This window comes from Aristolochia californica, unplaced genomic scaffold (genome assembly GCF_029961685.1).
Source record: "Aristolochia californica isolate CCGP_79_NKW_82.1479 unplaced genomic scaffold, dmAriCali1.0.hap1 SCAF_4, whole genome shotgun sequence".
Lineage (NCBI taxonomy): Eukaryota > Viridiplantae > Streptophyta > Magnoliopsida > Piperales > Aristolochiaceae > Aristolochia > Aristolochia californica.
The window spans coordinates 38,034,706-38,060,471 of NW_027182103.1; the positions used below are offsets into that span (position 1 = coordinate 38,034,706).

General features: G+C 34.4%; 1 protein-coding gene across 1 annotated transcript in view; it reads left to right on the top strand.

Moving 5' to 3' along the window:
- The first annotated feature begins 33 nt into the window (after positions 1-33).
- The window catches only part of LOC137963308 (protein-tyrosine sulfotransferase-like), a 40,709-nt gene continuing 14,976 nt past the window's right edge, over positions 34-25,766 (top strand). Inside the window, exon 1 of the mRNA XM_068810444.1 lies at positions 34-199. Within this exon, the coding sequence (XP_068666545.1) occupies positions 34-199 (166 nt within the window). The remainder of the gene's footprint in view (positions 200-25,766) is intronic.

Genomic DNA, 25,766 nt, shown 5'->3' on the forward strand with positions numbered 1-25,766 from the left:
CCCTGAACTTACTAGTTCAGGTTTTCTGTCGAGATGACGTGGAGGGAAGGGAGTTACAATGCCGAGGAGGACCTGTCGTCGGGGATGACGGCTACGACGGCGGTGACAACAGAAACAGAGGCGACGGCGAGGAGAGGAAGAAATCGAACGGACGGCCACAGAGGCAGCCGGCAAGCAGCTGTCAATGACGGTAGAGGCGGTAACAACAGCCGATGGGAGGGGCTCGGCGGTGACGAGGGGAGGAAAAAATTTCCCCCCTCGCTCTCGCTCCCACTTCCAACCCGATACCGATCCCGACTCACCTCGAGTCGGCTTGCGAGCCGACGAACCAAACCTGGCTTTGGTCGAGCTCGGCTCGTTTACCTAAACGAGCAGATTTTAAAACTCAAGCTCGGCTAGAGCTCAATAGATAACAAATCGACCAGAGCCGGCACCGAGCCGAACTCGAGCCGCTCACGAGCCAACTCGGTTCGAAGCCACTCCTACTCCTGCCTATGTCTAGATGGTTGGTTGTCTTTGGAATTTAATGATCACGTATAAATAAAATTAGATTCGTTGAATATTATAAAGCTAAAATATTGATTGGAAAAGGGTTATACTCAAAACTATGGGGTGGATATTATTAACCCAAGTTTGATGATAATAAAATAGTTACTTGTGGTGTTACTAATGGTTTGATAAAACACATTTAGGTAAAACCTTCTATCAACTCTATGAATTGGTCACATGCAAGTTTAAGAGTAGAAAAACAAGTCTCAAATGAATATTGAAGTTTGAAAGATGAAGTAGCGAAGAAAAAAAATGTGGTTGCTGAGAAGAAGACAACCAAGAGAACATCGATACTTGATTTTTTATATGTTGTGAGTGAGTCAAAGTATGTTTTTATTTCCAATACTAGATAAGTATGCTTTGTAAAGATTAATGAGAGAAAAACTAGTGGACTTAGGTTTTGACTATTTAAAACTAAGTAGTTAAACTCAAGACATGTGAGGGCAAGTTTTGAAAATTCACATAATTGCACATTAGCAAGGATAGAGTTAACTCTAGAAACAAGAGTTAACTCAGGTTACCCTATTTTTGTTGTTTATGCTATCTAGTTACTTGTAGTCAACTCTAAATAGAGTTTTCTTACTACAATAACCAAAGTTGACTCTAGTTATCATTGATGACTTGTTTTAGGGATCTTTGTTGTGAGTGAGGGTCCTCTATGTCCAATACTCAGGTTACCCTCTACTTTTCCCAAATGACTTAAAAACCTTTTTCAAAGAACTTTTTATACAACAAAAAGGAATCACAAATCTCACATGCCAAAACTTGCAAATCATTCAACAAAGTTTCGGCATTATATTTTTTGACATCCTCACTCCAAACCTTGCATATATCATGATTTGTTCTCTTATCTTCAAAAATATATAAGTTCCACTATTTGAACTTTTTTTTGTAATTCTTTTATACTCAAGTGTTTGGTAAGCATGTGCAATGAAAATATGCAGGATTTTTTGAAGACTCTTATGGAAAAAGAACCTTTGGGGGCTAAGTTCTTGGTGAATCAATTGTAATTAGAGAAATGTTTTGTGTACTTTTTATGTGTTTGTGAGAACATTATTATAAATCCGATGGAGTTTCTTAATAGAACCTTGAGTAGGGTATACAAGTAAGGATTACTCAGGAACCTCACAAAAAATCTCTTGTGAACTTGTGTGACTAGATTTTTATTTTTTATTTAGAAGAGTAAGCTTATGGTTTGAGACAAACATATTTACGCGGAGCTCACTAAGAAGTTTCATATATGGGAGTTTAACTTAGAAATTTTTTAAATGATTAGACAAAGAAATCGATTTATCCCCAACAAATGCTCTAAAAATGAATTTATTTTTATTAGAGATAATAATTCTACTAACAAATTTTAAAAATTTTAATTTGAAAAAAGCTTCTAACAACAATTAAAGAGGGAGAGTATGATGAGACCATCACATGAACTTTGTTTTAATATTATATGTTGAAAATTTATTTTATTTTTATTTTTTGAGTTTGAGTTTTGGGTGGGGACAAGGGTAGAGTGATAGGACTTTAAGTTACTAAACTAAATATACACAATAACACAAACATAATTAGACTAAACATGAGCATAATAGAAAACTATGATTAACATAATATGAACATAATAGAAACACAAACTGAGTCTAACATGAAAGAAACATGGACAAAATCTGGACCTAAGGACAAACATAATATGAAATTAAGATGGAACATTATATGAAAATAATACTTAGCCAAAAATGCAACTAATGGTAAGAGTAATATTCCAAAATTGAGTATGTAACTAATGAACACATAACACCAAACTAATGTTAAAAATAACATGAAAATAATTATCATCTTTAATATATATCTAATGTCCAATGTAATACAAAATTAATGTTATGCATAATAAGAACATATAATTGAAAAATCATAATTAAAATAAGTAATAATTTATAATATTATACATAAAAGATAGATTATTTGGCTGAACTTTAGCTAAAACCACTAAGAAGTTAGGAGGGTTAGAGAGTCATGTTTGTTTAAAAAGATAGGGTTATTTGATCATGTCCTTAATCTCACCATATTCAAATAGGTATGGGTTTTCTGTTCTTCATCGTCTAATAATTTTTTGTTAGTGTTATTAATTTAAATCATTTGATTGAAATGCAACTACTCATTTAAGAGATTGTAACATATATTTTAGATTTGTGCAATGTTTGGGATGTTCATTCTTATTAAGATAATGCATGTGCTAAATATACTTGTTCAACTCTTGAATTGTCCTATTGGGCCAATCATGACTCAAGAATTTGTTTGTTATTGTTCAAGTTTGAGATATTTGTTAATGTATTTTGGATACATATCCCTAATTTTCTCGAGTATTATAGTATATATTTCGTTGACTAGTATGCATTGTGCTTTGGCGATAGAGTATAATGTATGTACTTAAACAACTTATATAGGTGTAACATGAAGGATGCAGGGGGATGCTAACGGAATTTGAATAAGTGTCTTAAATTATAATTATACAGTAATAAACAATATTGAGTCTTGAATCACTAAGGAGGAGTTATGAATTCAAGTAAAAATAAAGTTGAATGTGATATGGAAGTCATAGTTGGGGACCTCTTCCATCTCAAATTAGGGATTTCAAAGACAGGTCATATCTCATATAGAAAAGTTGCTACTGAGGGCTAATTTGTGTGTGAAACATATTGGTGTTAAACAGAAAATGGACAATAATTGGATGAAGATTATTCGAAACAGGACCTTGAGTGAAGAATATAAGAAACATATAGAGGCTTTCATTCAAATGGCATACAAAAAATCTATGGTAGATTCAAATAACAAGATGTGTTGTCCTTGTAAAGATGTGCACTAATAAGGTTTTTCGAAAAGTATGCCAAATAGATAACGACTTATACATCAATGGGAAGTTATTGAATTGTTTGGAAGGTCGATCTGCGTACCAACTCAACGTAAGGCATTAGTTAGGCTCCACAACTTAATAGGGGTATGCATGATTAAATCCATAATCTTATCTCTGTACAAGTGGAACAGACCTTCACCAATGACAGTCAACTATGGCTTAGTAGTTATACCGAAGATTTGGGATTTGGAACATGTGGGTTTGGCAAGTTTATTCACTTGTTCACGGATAATAATAGAGAGTCGTACCCTGGTTGTTAAAGTTTCTTATTTGTCTACTTTATATGCATATGACATGCATTATGAGAAATAAGGTAATGGATAATATACCCCATATGATAAAAGAAACATTTCCTTCGGGCGAGTCATTGCCTTGCGACTAGTACATGGCTAGAACTCTATGGCGTGAGCTGTTTTGGAAGACACATGTCTGTAAGAATGATTTTGTCTTGTTCTGAGAGGAATATGAGAAGAAAGACAAATACCCAGAATGTAGTGAGTCAAGGTATATAAAATCAAACAATAAAAAAAAGTCGATGCACCACAATATTTTGTGCTATTTTTTGTTTATGTCATGATTTCAACGACTATTTACATTGAAAGAAAAAATGAAGGACTTAAGGTAGCATGTTGAGATGCAAGTGTATGAAAAAAATATGTTGAGGAATCCAATAGATTCAGAACTTTGGCATGAATTTGACAAAGAGAACTCAGAGTTTGCTTAGGATTTAAGGAATAAGTCTAGGCTTTGAAGTGATACCCCTTTGGTAATATGAGTATGTCTTACAATATAAAGTTGGTGATATTGATGTTTTATAATTTGGCCTCGTAGAAGTGTATGAAAGATTATTATTTTATGATGAATTAGCTAATTTCTAGGTCGAAGTCTTCAGGTAACAAAATTGATTTATATTTGTGCCCACTGGTAGATGAGTTGAAAGAGTTGTGAGAAAAGGGTGTATAGACTTTTGATGTATTTACAGGAGAGGTTTTTATAATGCACATTGTACTTCTTTGAACCATATTTGACTTTTAGGCTTACAAATTACCTTTTGGTTGGAGTACTAAAAAAAATTGTATGTCTGATTTTATGAGTCAAACACATTTGTGAGGTTAAAACATTGATGAAGAGAATATTATATGGGTCATTGGCATTTTCTACTTACGGAGGATAAGTGGTGAAGGGATAGGAAATTTGGTGGTTACCTAAAACATCAACCTCTCTTGATTCATCTAATTAGAGGTGACACTGAAAGACAATTGCAAAAACTTCCCTATATAGCTTATAACAAAACACAAATCAATAGGAATAACAGAACATATGTTTTTGTGTAAAGTTATCAAGGCTCAAGAGTATTGTTGGACTAATGCAAATCATTTCCAACATAAATTAAGAGCTAAAACAACCAAGGATTTGAAAATAAGTTTTATGTTGCTTACATAGAACAGCTCAATCAAAAACTAAAATCTAAAATCGAAGCTCAAATAGACTTGTTGGACAATGTAAAATGATTTGATAGTAAAAGAGATCACTAAATTAAGACAAATTAAAGATTACAAAGTAAGAGCTCTAGTATACTTATCTTTAGAGAAACATGATGGATTTACCTTCTAACCCCCAAATCAACCTTCAAAGATAATTTCAAGGAATAGGAATGCTTTGTATGGGGAAGTCATTGGAGCATACTTATCTAGAGAATGAGGTAGAGAGTTGCTTTGAAAATGAAACTCTAATATTCTAAAATAGAATCGTTAAGTTCATAAATGGGTTTTTTGTTTGTTTGTAAAATATGTCAAATCTTTGATGAAAATCATAAGTAAATACTTAACATTCTTGATTTGAGCACTTACAAAGTTTGGTAATTTAATCAACCATTGAGATTGAAGCACAATTTGGATGTCATGCATATTAAGAAAAACATTTGGATAACATTATGGGCCCAATTTTGAACATAAATGCTAAAATGAAGGACTCCATGAAAGCTAGGTCGAACCTAGAAGACTTCAAAATAAGAAAGGAACTATATTTTTGAAGAGACGATGATTTAGCTTACATTTATCCTTTATCATATATGATGTCTCAACAAGAGAAAAAATGGTTATGTGTCTTGTTTTTCAAGATTAAGTTTTTGGATGGGATGCTTCTAATATATCCCGATGTGTGAAAGTAGATCCCCCACAAATATTAGGCTTAAAGAACCATAATTATCACATAATGATGCAATACTTGCTTCTCATGGTTTTACATTGTTGTCTATCCAACAACATATCTACTCTAATTATTTAGTTGATTATTCGTCAAAGAGTTATGTTAAAAAATTCTTGAAGGTTGATGTAGTGAAAAAGGTGAGTTCACCTATCCATTTTAAGATAGACTTAAACCCAATAATATTATTGTATCAAAGTAACTACCTATATGTGAGCTTCCACCCAAAATTGTAGTGTATAGGAGCCACAAGAAGGTCGAACTAAGAGGGATAGAGCTTGGAGAGAGGAATGACCAACTCCTAAAAATCTGCATTCACGTTAAAGATAGAGAAGTTAGGTAAAATCAATCCTAATCCCTCTATAAGCTTATTGTCGGAGTTGGTTATATAAGAAGATCAATAAAAAAAACTTCTTATAATAATTTAAATAACTAATCTACTCCCAACTTAAATATATTTTCTAAAAAACAAAATAAAATTAAAGTTGTGAATTTCATGATATTCCAAGAAAAAATAAGAAATATGGGAGGAGAGAGAGAGAGAGAGAGAGAGAGAGAGAGAGAGAGAGAGAGAGAGAGAGAGAGAGAGAAAGAGTTGGAAAAAGTAATTCATGTTAAGTTGTGGGAAGAGGATCACTTAGGGTTCCCTCTTCTCTACTATTTATAACATAAAACAATGATGAAAGACAATAATGCACATGATCCCCTTACACCCTTGAAAATGGGAAGAGGATCACTTAGGATTCCTCTTCTCTACTATTTATAACATAAAACAATGATGAAAGACACTAATGCACATGATCCCCTTACACCCTTGAAAATAAAATTCTATAAGAAAATACTTTCCTAGAAATTTAAGTAAATACAAGTTTTGTCTTCTAAAGCTCCCCCTCAAACTGAAGTTTACGACTTCATTTTGCTACTTAACATATCTAAAAATAAAAGAGAAATGCCAAAATTTTCTATATTTGGGTCTTCAATGTGTTCAATGAAACAATGAGCTCTCAAATGTTCAGCTTGCACTAGACTAGTTCTCAAAATCTGCATCTTCCAATCTCCTCTTGGATTTCTTAAGAAAACTTGACAATAGTCACCAACTATGATAAAAAAAAATACTACCTTTTGGGACACTACATCATAACTCTTCCAAGTACCTCCTTTCTCTATACTCCTTCTACCTCTTCCCCTCAAGTTGTAGATCCATGAGACCCAACTTGACAATAACATATATGAGAGAAAAACTGTTACACCTAGTTAGATAACAAATTGCATACTTGAACAAACAAGTGGATTGACAAATATTAAGCACTGACACAAGAACTCAACTCATTGATTTCTTAACTTGCCACAACCTCTTCCAGTGACAAAAACAAAGCCAAGGAAGAAGGTCATGCTCATCAACTTGAGTTAGTACGACTCCTAAGTACTGGAAATACGTGTACATCCTTCAATTCTTTATAAAAGGCATGTCACAAAATGTTGTCATGAATTATGTGTGTGTGGGTATTGCTCTAAAGAGATAAAAACCAAAGCAAATCGAGGAAGTACTACTAGAAGTTTCATAGCCTACATTGAATAGAAACTTGGATAATGTTCTTCTATAAATAGATCCTAAGAGGTGACCAATCTTGACATCAGGGAGAAAAAGTATTGAATGCATCATAACAGGACATCAATGGATTTAATTGATTGAACAATACTCTCTCAATTTTTTTATTTTTTCAAGGACTCCAACACTAGAATAAACAAAACATAACAACACACTAGCCATTCACCAAACAGCAACACAAACTAGGCAAGAGCTAAGCAAATGAGTCATGAGGAAGAAAATATGAAACTCTAGTTACAATAAGACATGTGAAACTTTCCTAAATAAGAAGTTCACATTTACATAGACTTAAAGAAACTAATGCATATGGGAAGAAAATAGAGGATAAAAGATGACAACATAGAGTGATTAAATTTTTTTGAAGAGCAGACATGGAAGAGTCTTGCATGACTCTCATAGTAAGAAGTCTCACAATGCCAGAATTAATATGGTGGAGTCTTATACGAGTCTCAGAGGATGAGGTCTCAGTCTCAATTAAAGGTATTTTAGTTATGTTAGTCTTCTATTTATGTTTAGTTATTCACTTGTTCTAGGACTTATCTTTTAGTGCCTAACTTTGGGTGTAACTGGTATAAAGGTAGTTTAATTGTAATTAAATTCTACTTGTTTCTACTATTATAAATAGAGGCTCATTGTACTCAAATTACTTAAAGATAGTAACATATTTCTCTTTTCAAAAAATTTGACATGGTATCAGAGCGGGTTCTAAGTTGACTCAATCAACTCACAAAGATAATGTGATCCTTTTCTGATCTATCATCTCTAGTAGTTAGGTTCATACTCTATCTTTTTCTTTATTTCATGTCCCAATACCAGTTATTTTCTTGGTGTTCTCACCTCCATACTTAAATTTTTTATATTAGAAATTATATATGGATGGAAACATATTCAATTCTAATTTCTAATTCAAAAATAATATTGGCAATCAGAGTTTTCTAAAAAGATAAATTGAGATTTGAAACAGCAAAGGTCAGACTACAAAAGAGGCTCGAATAATAATCAAAAGCTTCAACTTTCAAGCAGTTTTATGACATCAAGAATGAGACTTTATATGGAGAATTCTATACAAAAAAATATCTATAAGTATATTTTTTTTAACTATCCAACCAATTCTCAATCTGAGTTTTCTAGAGGGATATATTGATCTCAAAAGAATCAATGGTCATGCTGACCAAAGAAAAAAGAGTACTCAATTCCGCAAGATTAAAAAATCCAAAATCTATCAAAATCTTCCTTTGAAAATAAGTATATTTCATGAAAAAAATTATTCTTGGATGAAAGGTATCAAATTCTAGTTTCAAAAGGAGAAAATTTCATGTCAATCTATTCTATATTTAAGGAGATATTTGTATTGGAGTCAGCAATCGTCAAGCTACAGAATTAAGAAAATCAAAAGGTCATAAAAGATTTAGGAATGAAACTTTTTATGTCAAATTAGGTATCAATTCAAATCTCTTTGATTCTAGTTTCTTGATAAATAATTTTTTGTGATTCTGAGCTATAATTTTGGAGATAACGATATCAGAAGTACCAAAGGCCAGTTCTACCGAAAATCTCTCATTTTTTTCTATTTTGTCTCTTATTATCTCTCCATGCATTGATGTGAATGGAGTTTCCTTTTCTCCTAAAATCCAATTATTTTAGCTAAATTTATCTTCTAATCAAATATTTTTTGTCATACTTAATCACTCTAGGATGTGCTCATTCAAGGTATATCTTGCTTAGATGTTGCTTTCAAGTTTTTCTTTTTTGTTACTTGGTTGTGTATCTTCCGTATCGTTAACTCCGAAAAATTGTGGTCACCACAAAAAAGTTATACTAGGTCAAATTTATTAAGTTCTACCATTATAGTTGTAGAATTTAGGATCCCATCATATGAACCTCGATCAAGGTAGTGAGAGAGGGAAGAGGGAGAAGAAAAGAAGAAAAGAAGAAAAGAATAGAAGAAGAGAAGTGGAGAGAAAGAGCAAGAACTCGAATAGAGAAGAGAGAAAATGGAGAGAGAGGCAAGAGAGAATTCTTGGACGAATTGCAAGAAGAGGAGAGAGTTTGATGCTCTACACCAGTCCAAGGGCCTCTATTTTTAATTTTTGAGAGGATGTTAAAATATCTATAATGCCCTTAGGGCTATATGATTTACATTAGAAAAGACTCGAGTAGACATGTTATTCTTGGCAAATTACATCCTTGTGCTATTTTTATGAGATGACTTCTTATTTACCATCATGCTACCTCTCTTGGACATGTCAAACTTCTCCTTGGTCATGTGGGCTTGAGCCCATCTTCTAACACTCCCCTTCAAGTGGGGATGAGAAAATATCATAAAGGCCCAGCTTGCTACAAATGGTGGATAGGATCTTGTGAGTGAATGGCTTTGTGAGGATGTTTGCAACTTTTCCTTGTGATGAGATATGTATGAGGGATAATATGCCAGTTTAGAATTTTTCTCGTATAAAATGGTTGTCCACCTCAATGTGTTTTGTTCTTTCATGGAAGACCATGTTCGAAGTGAAATGGATAGCCGCTTGATTATCACAATATAGATACAACGAAGCTCCTTTATCCCAATTCAATAAGAAGGAATTTGAGCCATAGAAGCTCAGAGACTGTGTTGGACATGGCTCTCTATTCTGCTTCTACATTGGAACTTGCAACTACATTTTGTTTCTTGTTTCTCCATGTAACCAAGTTTCCTCCAACCATTGTACAATACATAGAAGTGGACTTTCTATCATCTGGGGATCCGGCCTTGTCTGCATCCAGGAACCCTTCTATGTTGAAGTCACCATGTTTTTTTATAGAGAAACCCTCTTCCTAGAGTTCCTTTCAAATATCATAAAAAGCGTGCCAATGAGTGAGTTGTGGTTTGTGCATGTATTGACGTACCACACATACTACATATGATATATCCGGTCTTGTTACAGTGAGGTAAATAAGTTTTATCACAAGTCTTTGATATTTTCCGATATCTACATCTTCTCCAAATCCTACAAATAGCTTGGTATTTAAATTCATAGGGGTATCTACTGGTCTACTCCCATCATTCATGTCTCCTCAAGTAGACCAATGACTTATTTTCTTTGTGATAGTATAATCTCATGCTTGGACTATAACACCTCAATACCTAGAAAGTATTTAAGTAGTCCAAAATTTTCTGTTTTGAACTCTTCACATATCTTCTTTTTGTCCTCTTGAATGTCATCTAAATCACTATCGGTTAAGCCAATATTATCTACATAGACTGCCAGAAGTACTTTCCCTTTGGGGATATCTTTAATAAATACAGAGTGATCTACTGAGCATAAATGAAATTCATCCTGTATTAGTGCTTGACTAAATTTATCGAACCATGCAAGAGGAGACTGTTTCAGACCATATAGAGATTTCCTCAATCTGCATACTGACTCCTCCTCAACTACAAATCCAGGTGGTTGTTGCATATATATTTATTCTTTAATATCCCTATTCAAGAAAGTATTTTTTACATCGATTTGATATACTGGCCAAGAGGAATTAGCAGCATGATCAAGTTCATTTTGGCCACCAAAGAGAATGTTTCTTCATAATTGATTCCATAGCACTGAGCATAGCCTTTGGCAACGAGGCGTGCCTTAAGGCAAGTAACCAATCCATCCAGGTTATGTTTAACAGTATAAACCCACTTACAGCCCATGGGTTTCTTGCTTGAAGGAAGGGGAACTATAGTCCATTTCTGATTCTCATGTAGTGGTTGCATGTCTTCTTCCATTGCCGCCTTCCATCTTGGATCCCTCAAAGCCTCCTGTAGGGCTATGGTACAAAGATGGAAGAGATAGATGCAAGAAATTGACAACATGACGAGGACAAACGATTGTGAGATACAAAATTGGATATTGGGTGAGAAGTAAGGGCCTAGTACAAGTTTCTAGTTCTTTTCTTAAGGCTGAGTATTATATTGTGGTTCAAACAGAACAAGAATAGATGTAGATGGACTTACCTTGATGGGATTTGTAAACTCCACAGGTGTGTTATCAACCAATGCTTTAGGGGGTTGAAGAGTATCCACAACACGAGGCACAATCAGTCGATGAAAGACTTGTACATATGAGATGTTAGGAATTAGACGCCCTAATTCCAAACTAACAAGAGCAATAATAATAATTGTATAGAAGAAAGGAAAAATAAGCACAAAATACAACAAGATTTATACCTCAAGGTGAGAGTATGTCCTGTCTTCCGCCGCTACTGTAATCCACTATAAAGATGAAATAGTTTATAAGATAAATTGCATACACTTACAGGTGTTTTCTCTAACCTCTCTTAGGCTACAACTCCAGCTCCATCTCGGTGATGATCAAACCCTAATAGCGGCACTCCTCCATTATAACGAGAAAATTAGGGCATCCGTAAGAGTAAAATTTCCTAACTACCCTTAATGAAACAACAATTAATATATCGTGGAACGAGTGGGGGCTTCACCCAACACCCCGGGGAGGGGGCTTCCCGCCCCCTTCCAACCCCCACAACAACCTTACCGCAAAGGTCGATCTACATACTGACTAAGCATAGGGCGTTGATTAGGCTCCACAACTTAACGTGAGAGATGAGCATTTTCGGCGGAGTAGTAGGAACTGTCTTCAAAGAAGGTCACACATCTAGACACAAGTAAACTTCAAAGACTAGGATTATAATAAACATAGCCCTTTTTTGTGCGAGAGTATCCCAAGAAGATACACGATAGATATTGGGTCAAGTTTAATTTTGTGAGGTGATGTAACATGAATAAAACATGTACACCTAAAGACTATTAAAGGAAGTGAATGGTTCATCATTTAGAAATATTAAAGAGTATGGGGATTTATGACCTGATGATGATGAGGGTAGCCTATTACTAAGAAAGCACATAGTAAGTATGGCATGTGGCCTATAGAAGTATGTTACTTTCATGTTGTATAGTAAACAATGGGTTACCTCTAGTCAGTTCTTCCATTCTACTACACTGTTATGTTGAGGGGTGTAGATAGGGGTGGCATTGAACCGAGCCGGTTTGCGAGCGGCTTGGTTTCGGGTCAATTCGATTCAATTTATCTAGATCTCAAACCAAGTTCGAGATCCAGATAAGGCTCATTTAAGTTAACGAACTGAGCTTGACCAAACCATGGTTTGGTTCGAAAGCTCGTGAGCCAACTCGTTAACTTAACGAGGGCTTGGGATTCAAGGAGTCAGGAGGTGAGAGCAGGAATGGGAGGTCGACTTTCAACTTTGTCTCTAGCGCTTTCGTTCTCTCAGTGGGAATTAGGGGAACATAGAATAGCGTTCTTCAGGCGGCAATTCAGCAAAAATGGGGGATTTCGTCTTCTTATTCTCCACTCTTCCTCTTCAATTTCTTACTCTAAATCTCAGTCTCTGATTTCTTACTCTCAGTCTCAGTCTCCGATTTTTTCCTCTTTGATTTCTTCCTCTCTGATCTTCTTCCTCTTCGATTTCTTCCTCCAAACTTCTTCCTCACCGACTGAAGTGACGGAAAGAGGTAAGTTGTTTTATTCTTAATCTTCTGGGTTTTTTTTTTCGGTGTTGACCTAACACTGATTTTTTTTCATGTTAATCTTCTGTATTCCATTATTTATCTTCGATTGGACAAACGCCTCATGCTGATGCTATTTTAGGAGCTCCTTCCTACTCATTTCACAAATGTAATCGCATTCTCCCCTCCAGTTGATTTTTATGTTTTTAGCTCTTACCATTATGTTGTATTTTGCGTTTTAAGTGTTTTGTATTAATGTTTTAACTCACCACCTCTCGCTCCTTAGATTTTGTACTCTACGTGTTTCCTTCGCCTCTTCCCCGCAAATTAAAAGGTTCGGAAAGCTCCATTTTCTGGAATCGTATTGTTTGAAGCGAAGATCCCATCAAGGTTTCGGTAAGAAACTCTCCCTTCTGTCCAAATTTTCCTTTTATTTCTGGTGTCAGTTTTATTCCTTACTTCACAAAAGAAACTCTCCCTTCTATCAGTTTTATTGGTAATGAGAAAAATATATTTTTGTTATGAAATAGCCAGTTAACCTCTTCTTCCCTCTTCCGTTCCACTTTTTCCTTCTTTGTTAATTTCCCACACATTCTAGATGTTGAGTCTTCTCATGGTAAGATTAGATTTCATAGCCAGTTAACATCTTCTTCCCTCTTCCGTTCCACTTTTTCCTTCTTTGTTAATTTCCCACACATTCTAGATGTTGAGTCTTCTCATGGTAAGATTAGATATATCTTTTATTTTATTCTCATTGTTTTGTCTTCCATGTTTATATATTTCCTCTTCGCGAGTTTATAAAAGTAGCATATATTTTGTTGAATTTATGGAAAAGAAAATTACTTTGACTTATTATAATCATAGTACATGAACCTCTATTTATAATAGAGTCCAATTACAATAAAACTACATCTGTCCCAATTACATCCAAACTCTAACACTTAAAGATAAGTCCTATCATAATTAAATAACCCACAATAAATAGAAGATTAACCTGACTAAAACTCCTTTAAACTGAAACTCTTCTGTGACACATGATCATGATAAAGATGCCAGCTCGTGGCTATCTTTGTGGGTCCTACTTGATCTTCCAACTTATGTGTTAAGGATGTCATCTCGTGGTTATCACAATGAGTCCCACTTCTTATGGGCTTGGGCCCATCTTACACCACTCTTAGGTATCTGGGCCTTCCTTGGTCATGTGGGTTTGGGCCCATCTTTCAATACATTCTCTACCTTAGATATGTGGGTCTTCCTTGGTTGTGTGACCTATCTTACAACATTATTAGATATGTGGGCCTTCTTTGGTCATGTGGGTTGGAGCCCATCTTCCAACATATTTTAGCATTGCCTTAATGGCATGCACTGCACTATTACCTAAGAGTGGATTGTGTCTATCAGTATTCCTTTTCATCTATTTGGAAGAAATAATTTGCTATAGAAATGCCTTGCATGTGTTTCTTCCACCTTTTTCATGTTAACTCTTGAAATTGACTTTTATAGTTTGCCACTTTCTGCCATATTGGAGTTTTTTCCTTCATATTTATTTTTTGAAATTAACAGTTGGTGGGATACAAGAAGGTTCAACCAGTTTATTATGTACTCAAACTTGCTCAAGAGGGAGATCTGTTGTAGGTCTTTAATTTGTGAGAGATGAGATTATGGAGATAACTAGCTTTGTTAATTTCCCACACATTATTCTCTTTCTTTCTCCTTATGTTTCTATCATTATCTTACTTTTTTTCTGCTTCATGAAAAAAAAAAAGAACAAGAAACAAGACAGAAAATCTTATGAAGAAGATTTTTTTTGTGAAAGTCCTCAATTAAGTAGTTTGTTTTTTTGTAAAGTCTCTATTAGAAAGTCTCAAATATTTTATGAGTCGCCATTCTGCTTCATGTTTACCCCCTTATGCAGAATCCTTTAGCAACATAGAGGGACCTAAAGTTCATAAATCAACAAGCTCTATGTAAGTTACATATTAGCACAGTATTTCTGATACATATAAGTAGATGTCATATCTGTTCACCATGTCATGTCAATCACACCCCAACCTCAAAACAGTTGGATTCAACCTTCATCATAAAATTTTCAATTGTTATAGATTATGACCCACTTTCATCCTCTATACCACCAACATGTTTAAAAAGGTTCCGTTGCCAATTTCTTTCCGACAAATCTCCTCTAGTGGGACACTTCTCTGTTGCCTATTGGTATTTGTATGGGTTTTCTCCAGACGGCCACAAACTTAGCATAAGGTTTGTACATGGGCTTTCTCAAGAATCAAAATTTAGGATAGTGTGCACTTAGGAATTTAAACTAGGAAAAATAACTAGCAGTTTTCAGTACTGATCGATTTTTTGTATCTATTCGGTTCAATTGGGGCTTAAACCCAGTTTGCATGGAACTACTAATGTTGTTTGGTTTGCATTTTTTTTTTCTTTATATTTTTAATTTGTAATTTTTTTTGGTAGAAGTAAGAATGTCAACACCTCCTCCTCAATTGACATCAATAATTAACACTAGTTCTAGTGTGGCCATAGATAGTGACTCAACTCCACTAGAGTCGTATCCCACTAGAACTATTAATGTAACAGAAGTGACCCTAGATGAAGATTCCCTAAATGAGGATGAAGGTGACTCTACCCACAGTTCAAAAAGACAAAAAAGGTCTCATGTGTAGTTGGAATTCAAAAAAGTCTCACTTAATAGTACAAAAAAGGCTCAATGTGTTCATTATAAAACCAATTTGAGTGTTATTAGTAGTGGAGTGACTACACATATGACTTGACATTTTAAACAATGTCTTGGTAGAAAAGTGGCAATGAGAAAAAAAAAAAGTTTCAACCAGTGGGGTCTATGGATTTTGGAGGCAAATATGATCAAGCTAAAATGAGAGTACTCATTGCTAATTGGATTCATATGCATGAGCCTCCATTCATGATAGTAGAAGAAGAGGGATTTAATTTTGCAATGAAGATGGCAAATGTGAATTATGAAAAAGTATCTCGTAAGACCATTAAGAAGGAGTGTATGGAGGTGTACGAGGCAGAGAAAAAGAAATTAAAATTTTTATTAAAAGAGATTAACAAGATTAGTCTTACTACAAATATTTGGAAGTCCCAGAATCAAAAGATTGAATACATGGTTATTACTAGATATTTTATTGACAGTGATTGGAAGCTACAAAAACGAGTCTTGAGTTTTGTACATGTTCCTCCTCCTCCTCGTGGTGTTGACATATCATATGCTATTTACAAGTGTTTGAAAGATTGGGAAATCGAAAATAAAGAATTTAGTATCTCAGTTGATAATGCTGCATATATTAATATTTGTCTGAGAGTTTTGAAAGAAAATTTTTCAAGAAAAAATAAATTGGTTTGTGGTGGGAAGTTATTTCATGTACGTTGTTGTGCTCATATTTTGAACTTATTAGTCCAAGATGGTCTTGTTCAGATTAAGAATATCATTGAGAATGTGTGTGAGAGGGTTAAATTCATAAACCTGTTTGAGGCTAGACTTCACATTTTTTTTTGAAATTGTACAACAACTAGAACTAGGTGAAAAGAGGTTGGTTATTGATTGTCCAACTCATTGGAACTCCTCTTATGACATGTTATCTTTTGCATTAAAAATCAAAGATGCATTCCCTAGATTTCAAGTTAGAGAACCAACTTATGATTGTTTGCCAAGTCTTGACGAATGGGAAAAGGTTAAAATGGTGTGTGAGATTCTACAAGTTTTTAAAGTAGTTACTAATATAATTTTTGGGAGTGACTACCCTACATCTAAGTTGTACCTTAGTGAGGTATATAGGGTAAAAAAAGTTCTGAATTTTCATTCTACAAATGAAAATGTTTTCATTAGGACAATGGTTAATAGAATGAAAGAGAAATTTGAGAAGTACTGAGGTGAATGCAATTTGTTGATGGTCGTCGCTTCAGCTTTGGATCCAATGGTCAAATTAAGGTTGATCAAAATGTGTTTTCTAGAGATATATTCTGAGGAGGAAGACGCGCCTTATATGAGATTTACAATGAATATGTATCCTTATATAATGTGGATATTATAAATAAAGCGATGCTTCAAGTACTAGTCCTATGGGTGTTTTTACAAGCCATAGGTCATATTCTTCATCAAGTTCATGTTGGTCAAAGTTAATGACTTATGTGAAACAAGTGGAAGTAGTTAATTCACCAAAGTCAGAATTGGAAAATTATCTTGAAGGTGTATATTTGTGAGGAAACTTCACAATATGATTTTGATGTTTTAGAATAGTGGAAAGTGAATCATATAAAATTTTGAGTATTATCTAAGATGGCAACAGACATCCTTATAATTCCCATATCCACAGTAGCTTCAAAGTCTACCTTTAGTGTTGGTGGTAGAGTAATAAACTCATATCATTCTTCCTTGGCACCAAATACAATTCAAGCCTTGATTTGTCGTAGTGATTGGTTCGGGCTCTTTACAGTGTCAAGAAAAATCAAAAGGTGAATTTCTTTTGAATAATTGTTTATTATGATATTTTTTAGTTTAATTGATTAAATTTTTTTTTATGATTGCAACCTGAGAAGAAGATTGTGGAGATAATGCTACTAGTTACATGATTTTTCATGTTTTTCTCATCATGGTAATTTTAATATTTTTAACTACATTAAGTAACTAGTAGTGGAAGAGTATTTTTTTTATCTGACAATAATAAGTTTTATTTTTTAGTTTTTGTCATAGGTGGAGATTTTTCTCATTTGGGGGACTTAGTATATTGTTTTATAGCATGAAAAGAAAGAGCTATAGTTTATAAATTTATACTGGATTTATAATTTTTATTTGGGTGATCGTAAATTGATATTGATATTTCATTTAATTTTTTGTGTTTGATTATTGTATAAAGTTTATTCATAATATTATGCAGTGTTTATGAAGTGTATAGATAATTTTATGCAGGTATTATGTACATAGGTTATACCCAATTTTAAGTAGAGGTCAAGCCCAATTTTATGTAGAGATCATGCCCAATTTTAAGTAAAATATATGCACAATTTTATGTAAAATGTATGCATAATTTTATATACAATTTATTTGACATGTATTTTTTGAAAACTTAAATGTATGTTGGAGCTCGAACTCGGTTAAAATTATTGGGCTAGTGCTTGAGTTCAAAATATTTAAATCAAACTCGGCTCGAGCATAGGCAAGTTCAGGCTCGGCTTGGCTCAATGCCACCCCTAGGTGTAGACACAAGATGTCTGATGAATAAAGTCATTTTATTGACAAAAATAAGTCAAGGTCACTAAAGAGATATTCTTTGGCATTATCAGAGCAAAATACTTTTATTTTCTTGCTAAATTGAGTGGCCACCATAGCATGAAAGGACTTAAAAATGGATAAAATTTCAGATCTATCTTTAAAGAAGAATATCCATGTGACTCGCGTAAAATCATCAATAAATGTGATAAAGTACTTAACTCTAGAAATATTCGAGACACTGAAGGGTCCCTAAAGGTAAGGCTTGATGTTTCCTAGACAAAGAGTGGTTGCTAAGACCTCCCTCTATTTGTCTTGAATGGAGAAATCAGCGGAGTAAGACTGAGCTAGCTTCCACTCTAAAATTAGACCTCTGAATCTTGCCAAGTACTCATTTAAGTTGTCTCTTTTTTTGGTATTGAACATGTTTTGTAAAACATCATATAACTTTTGGAGACTATCAGTGCTTGAGTATAGCTTGAGACATGTATCCTAGATTTGTTTAGCCATTTCTAGATGGATTACATTATTAGCTACTTGCTCCTCCATGCTATTTATAATCCAACTAACCACCAAGGTATCATTTTTCAACCACTTATTGTAATTCATATCTTCTTCATCAATAGGTGGTCCTAGCTTGGTTGACCTAATAGGTCTCGTGTAATAAGGATGTTGAATTTATGGAAAAGAGAAATACTTCATTGACTTATTATAATCAGACTACATGAACCTCTATTTATAATAGAGGAAGGTAGTAGAATCCAATTACAATTAAACTACCTTTATCCCAATTACACCCAAACTCTAACACTTAAAGATAAGTCCTAGCATAATTAAATAACCTATTATAAATAGAAGACTAACATGACTAAAACACTTTTAAACTGAAACTCTTCTGTGAGACCTGCTTCCATAATATTTTTGGCTCTGTTAGACTTCTTATTGTGTAAAACTCCTGAAGTGATCATGATGGGTCCCACCAGTTCGTGTGATGATGGTGGGTCCATATCTTATAGGCTTGGGCCCATCTTCCAACACACTTGGATATGTTAGCCTTCCTTGGTCGTGTGGGCTTAGGCCCTTCTTTCAACACTCCCCCTCAAACTGGAGTGAGAGAACATCATAAACTTCTAGCTTGCTACAAATGATGTATAAGATCTTCTCGTATAAAATGGCAGTCATCCATATCTTCCAACACTCCCCCTCACACCGATGCTCTCTTCCATGAGGCCTAGCTAGCATAATATAAGTGAGAGCAAAATCACTCCATACTCCAGTCATAACTCATGCTAGATGTATGGCACACTCCTATCATTCGCAGGTAGTGGCACTCTTATCTTTCGCAAGTAGTGAGTCTATAAGCAGTGCTCAGAAGAATAGTAAAACTCCTCCATCACCGTGTCCCTCCACGGAACAACGACTCTTAAGTGGTAGGAGTAATAAATGCCAATTAAGGGGTGGGGTGGGGGGGGAGTAACGACTAACATAGATGTAGTAATAAGCTCCTTCATAGGTAGAAATGGGTGACAAGTGGGTAATGCCTGTTATTCTCAAGACGACAATAAAAGACCCACATGTGTGTGTGTATATATATATATATATATATATATATAAAGTCTCAATGGACTCAAAACACCCATATGTATATATGTATGGACTTAAACTTCCTACCGAAACAACACGCAAAAGGTTGGCCCAAAGAGGTATGTGAGAATCAAATAAAGGATGGTAGGAGTAAGGTTGTCAAATAACAAATAGGTAATGGGTAAAGAGGAAGATAGAATGCTGAGGCCACCACTTATTCAATAATAATGTCTCATCCAAAGAGATACAATACCTATAGTAAAAATGGGCATGAGCCCATATAACATGAACCAAAATAATAAAAATCCTTGTAAAAGGACCCATGAAATAATTTGATGTGAGTATCTACACCAAATAATATGTTGACCAAGGAATATGTTGTGAATACCTCAAAATAATAATCTAGCCGGAGAAAAATAATCGAGTCGTGCCAAGTCAAATAGTAGACCAATATAGCCGAGTTGTGGAAGAAATATGTATAGAACTCAGAACCCGAACACGTATAACCGAGGAAGAAAATAAGTGGGCCTAGTTGACCGGGTTGATTTAACCCTGCCGATTTGACTTGATCCGAGTTGGTCCAAGTTGACTCAATCATGAACATAACCAGTAAGTAGCCTCAGGTTGCTGGGTTAACTCGTCCCGATCCAGGTTGCTCTGCAGGCGCTCGACCCAGAGCTCCACTAAATCAAGTTTCCTAACTTAAGAAACTTGATATTCGACAACAGTGTCGTCTTCCCCACGTAGTAGAGATGCCAATTCACAGTCTAGAAACAACAACACGACAGGTTCAATCAGCCAACACCTTCATCCTCCCAAAGTATCAACCAAGATCAATTGCGGATTGATAGAACATTACGGGAGTTTTCAAAGATAGCAGAATTATGCAGCAGTAGTAGAGACAACAACAAAAATAGAAACTTCCCAATTGAAGCTGAGAACCGATGGCTCAAGAAAATATCTATCACAGAGAGATTTCTGGCTGATTTTCCTCAGTAGATCGGAACCTCAGCATAACGGCAAGGCATATTTAATTCTGAAAAATCATCGTCTTCCTCCTCGACGCCAAACATAGCGGGACAACGTCTTCGTCCAGAAACAACAACCAAGCTGGAAATGAAGATGAGTTAGAATACTTTCTTGAACAGGAAACAACAGCTGGTCCAAAATATATATTTTTTGTATTATGAACTCGCTGGAAATACCACGCTGGCTCCCAAACAATACTGAACAACAATGCAGGTGTGAGATAATTTCGTGGAAGATCAGAAGAGAATCAGTGATGCCAGTAGAAGATGTAATTTTGGGCCCGGAATGGAAATTTTCTGTAGCAGTGTAATGCCGGTCTTCAGACTAGAATTAATCCCACCAACATGTTTTTGGCTGAGTTTTCTGGAACTAAGGATCCGTGTGTTGGAACAATGATACGCAGACTAACAAACGCCGCTCCAAAGCTTGATGGCAGCAATAAACCAGAGTTGGCAACGAGTCACAAACAGCTGGACCTAAATTAAGCAATAGAATCTTCCCAGATTAACAACAGTAACTCTTCAGAAGATAGTAGTAAGATCCCGGATAGGCAATCTCGGATGATTTTCAAGATGACGTACAACAAGGCAATGAGTAATGTCGGGAATAATGGCCAGAAAGATAACTCGGCAGAAGATTTCCAAAAGATCACTGAGATACAATAACAGAGTGATTAATCAGTAGCAACATTCTCATAATAAAACTCCATCAATACATAATATGCAATATTAAGAGGACAGTGTAGACAAAAAAACTTAAAGAAAACAACAGGTATAGGGACTGAAAAATATAAATACGAACTTAAACTGCTAGAGATAATAGATTAGAAAGGATCACATTACCTTTGTGTGTTGACCGAGTCAACCCACATAACCTGCTCTAATACCATGTTGAATTTATGGAAAAGAGAAATACTTCATTGACTTATTGTAATCAGAGTACATGAACCTTTATTTATAATAGAGGAAGGTAGTAAAGTCCAATTACAATTAAACTACCTTTGTCCCAATGACACCCAAACTCTAACAGTTAAAGATAAGTCCTAGTATAATTAAATAACCTAATATAAATAGAAGATTAATATGAGTAAAACACCTTTAAATTAAAACTCTTTTGTGAGACCTGCTTCCATAATAATTTTAGCTCTGTTAGACTTCTTATTATGTAAGACTCCTCACGTGATCATGATGGGTCCCACCATCTCGTGTGATCATGGTGGGTCCCTATCTTATGGGCTTGGGCCCATCTTCCAACAAAGGAATCTCCTAATCGATTTTGACCAGCTCAGGTAATTAGATAACTCTCTTAAGGGTATGGTGGTAATATTAAGAACATCGTTCTTACTTCCAATATGTTCTTCAACCATGGGAGGGATGTAAAAATTGTAAAGGATGAAGGAAGAAAGTAATTTCCAAGCATAGCCAAACCAAATCAAAGAGCCCAAGTAAGTGTCAACTTGACGCAACTCGGTTCAAGGAAGAATTCGAGCCCAAACTTCAAATTTCAACTTGAATTCAGTTATTGACTTTAGTCAATTAATCATGCACTTAATGAAGGAAACTCTTGGCTGGCCAAAAAATCATGACTTTCTTAATCAAAAAGTGATAATCAAATTATCCACAAAATCATGATCTTTAGAAGATCTTTCATAACATCAACCACTTCCAAATATAAATAAGGGAACTTTCCCTTGTATTATGACACCACTTACCAAAAAATCCATTTTTCCTTGCTTTAATACTCAAGGATATAAAATTATCAAATTAAATTCTTGTAATCTTTCCAAATCACCAATAAAGTCTCACAAAATTCTTGGTTGGCCAAAGAAGTTCTAAAAGAGGAATTTTCCTTCCTTGAATGGCGCCAAGCTTAGTAATCAAAAACAACTTTTCTTGCCTTTTTCCTTGAATTCTTTGGGAAGTAAATCTTCTATTATTCCCAACGTGAGAGGGAAATAAAGGAGACCAAATCTCAAAACAAAAAAATCACTAATTACTTTTTTTTCATGCTTGATTTGAGAAGATTGATAAGAATAGCATAAATCGGATTTAACGCAGATATTTTTAGACAAAAAATCAGTCCTTTAACCATAGGAGATTGTGCTTAGTCTCATACAAATACCAACTTAGTCTTCTAACAATTTTCCAATCACATAAAATGATACCAAGGAATAACTTCATGATATCTATATGAAAATCATAATCTCTTGACTCAAAAAACATAGATAAAGGTCTCAACAATTTTGTTTTAAAAGAGTGTAAAGGATGAATATAGAGAAAAAATTATCTTCCCCTTAGGTCGATGATTCCTTGCTTCATGAGTGACTTGCATGAGACTTTGATTGCCAAAAAAGCTTGAGCATCACTTCAACAAGGGGATCCTAAATTCTATGTTCTGATACCATGTAGATTTTATGATCCCATGATATGAACCTCGATCAAGGTAGTCAGAAAGGGAAGAAGGAGAAGAGAAGAAGAAAAGAAAAGAAGAGAGAGGAGAGCAAGAGCAAGAGCTAGGCTAGAGAAGAGAGAAAATGGAGGGTGAGAGACAACATAGAATGCTTGGACAAATTGAGAGAAGAGGAGAGAGCTTGATGCTCTACCTCAAGCCAAGCCAATTAGACATGTTCTTCATGGCTAATAACATCCTTGTGTCATCTTTATAAGATGACTTCTTATTTACCATCATGCCACCTTTCTTGGACATGTGGACCTTCTCCTTGGTTGTGTTGGCTTGAGCCCATATTCTAACAATAGTCTCCCATAGTTTTAAAAAATAAAATAAAAATAAAAATGGAAGTATGAGTGTTGCATAGTTGCCTCCTTCTGGTCAAAGTTGTTTTCCTCTAGTATTTCTTCAGTTTATTATCTTGTGTTTTTATTATCACTTTAGTTCAATGCCTAGGAGTGTGCCCAATATTTAGCTTGAGTCAAGTTATTTTTTTCTTCACCAAAGAGGTAATTTGTGTTTGAGCTACCTTTAAAAGTTAGTAATCTCTTTGTTGTGCCCTAAAGTTCGTTGTTTTTTTGCCTTTAAAATTGAGCAGAGTGTTTTAAATTATGACCATTTTTTACTGGTGTATGGAGCTTTGGCGTACAACTATGGGTAATTTTCTTCTCCCATATTATGTTTCTTCCAAGCTGGGTCTCTATGCCCTTTTTATCCCCTAGCTTGAGGGAGAAAAGTAGAAGAAGAAGTACTAGAAAGAGGTATTTTTTTCACATCTTGTGGTAATTTTTATGTGACCAAAATATTCAAGAAAGGAGGAGCACAAAAGTTGAAGTTTTTTGCATAAAGATGAAGTTTTTGCATCTACGAAGAATCTTTCTCAGCAAAAGAAAATTGAAGACCAAAAATCCGTTTCACTGCAAGCTAAACTTATAAACTCCAGTATGAGGGGGAGCGTAGAAGAGCAGATATATAAAAGTCTTACATGACTCCCATAGTAAGAAGTCTCATAAAGACAAAATTAATATGGTGGAGTCTTAAAGGAGTCTCATAGGAGGAGGTCTCACAAAAAAGTCTCAGTTAAAGGTGTTTTAGTTGTGTTAGTCTTCTATTTATGTTCAATTATTCAATTGTTCCAGGATTTATATTTTAGTATTTAAATTTGGGTGTAACTGGGATAAGGGTAGTTTATTGTAATTGGATTCTACTTGTTCCCTCCATTATAAATAGAGACTCATTGTATTCAAATTACAACAAGTTAGTAAAGTATTTCTCTTTTTTAGAAATTCAACAAGTTTGACCAAAACTCTCTAATTAGAAGAGAAAATTGTCTAAAAAACTAAGATTCTAAAATAAAAGAAAACTCAATTCATGTCATGTTAAGAGGCACCCATGTGTGTAGGGGTGACATGAGTAGTAAATAAGGAGAACTTCTATAGAGATGGCATAGAGATATAATTATGCAAGTTGGTGTATGTCCTCTTATGTCTTTTTCCTTTTGCAGCATGTAGCCCTAAGGTCATTGTAGTCATTGTAAACATCTTCACACAGCTATAAATACAACCTCAAGGTGTGGGGTGGAGCACTCAAACCTCTTCCTTTTGGTTCAAATTCGTTCATTCACCTATCTCTATTTTCCTCTTCTTCCTCTCCATTAGTTTATTTTCTCTCCTTCTCTTGAAATATCTTATTTTAATCAGTTGTCCCTATAAATCAATATGGTATCCAAGTGGGCAAAGATATGAGATGAAAAAGAGAAGAAGATGGAGAAGAAACGAAGGAACAAGAAGAAGAAGAAGAAGAAGAAGAATAAAAGAAAAAAGAGAGTTTCTTTTTTTCTTAGTCTTCTTTCCTAGTTCCTTATTTTTAGTTGTATTTTTCACTCTCTTAAAGTATTTATCCTATATCAAACTATCTACCGTTGGAAAAATATTTTAGTCTAGTTTTAAATTAAAAAAGAATCATTGAAATCAGATTTTTATAGAAAGAGAAATCAACATTTGAAGCAGCAAAGGTCAAGCAATAGAAAGTCTCATATAGCAGCAAGATGTCTCAAGTTTCTGAACAGTTTGTACTAACATTACTAAGGATTTGTATTGGAAATTATATCTCAAAAGAAAGCTATGTGAGCCTAATTTCTATCCCAATAAAACGTTTCTCAATCTGATCTTTCTAGATAGAGAAATCTACATTGGGAGAATCAAAGGTTATGTTGGTATCTTGTTACATGCAAACATCTGAATTTTAGCTGAATTTTTTGGTTCACTTTTTGAGTTGCTAATGTTGGTTGAGTTTCCTATTTGTTTTAAAATTTTAGTCAAAATTTTACCAGCTTGAGTATCTTTCCTTCCTTAAAAGTTTCTTTTGTTTGATCTCATATTACATTAGTTTTCTTAAGAGAAGCCTTTCCCATTATGAATTTTGTTCCCTTTTTGACAAAGTCTAAAATTTTTTATTTAAAAATTTTTGTTTCCTAATTCTAGATTCCAAATAACTGTCCTAAATCTCCCTTATTCCAGATTTATCTATTGAATATTTCATTTATTAATTGGTCAAGTTGTGTTAAAAAATAATTGTCTTATATGAGAAGTCTATTTTTAAAAAGTTTCCATAATTATGTTCCATCTCAAAACTTTCTTATTTTTTTTTTTAAGTTTCCTTAATCATCATGCTCATAGAGGAATTATTT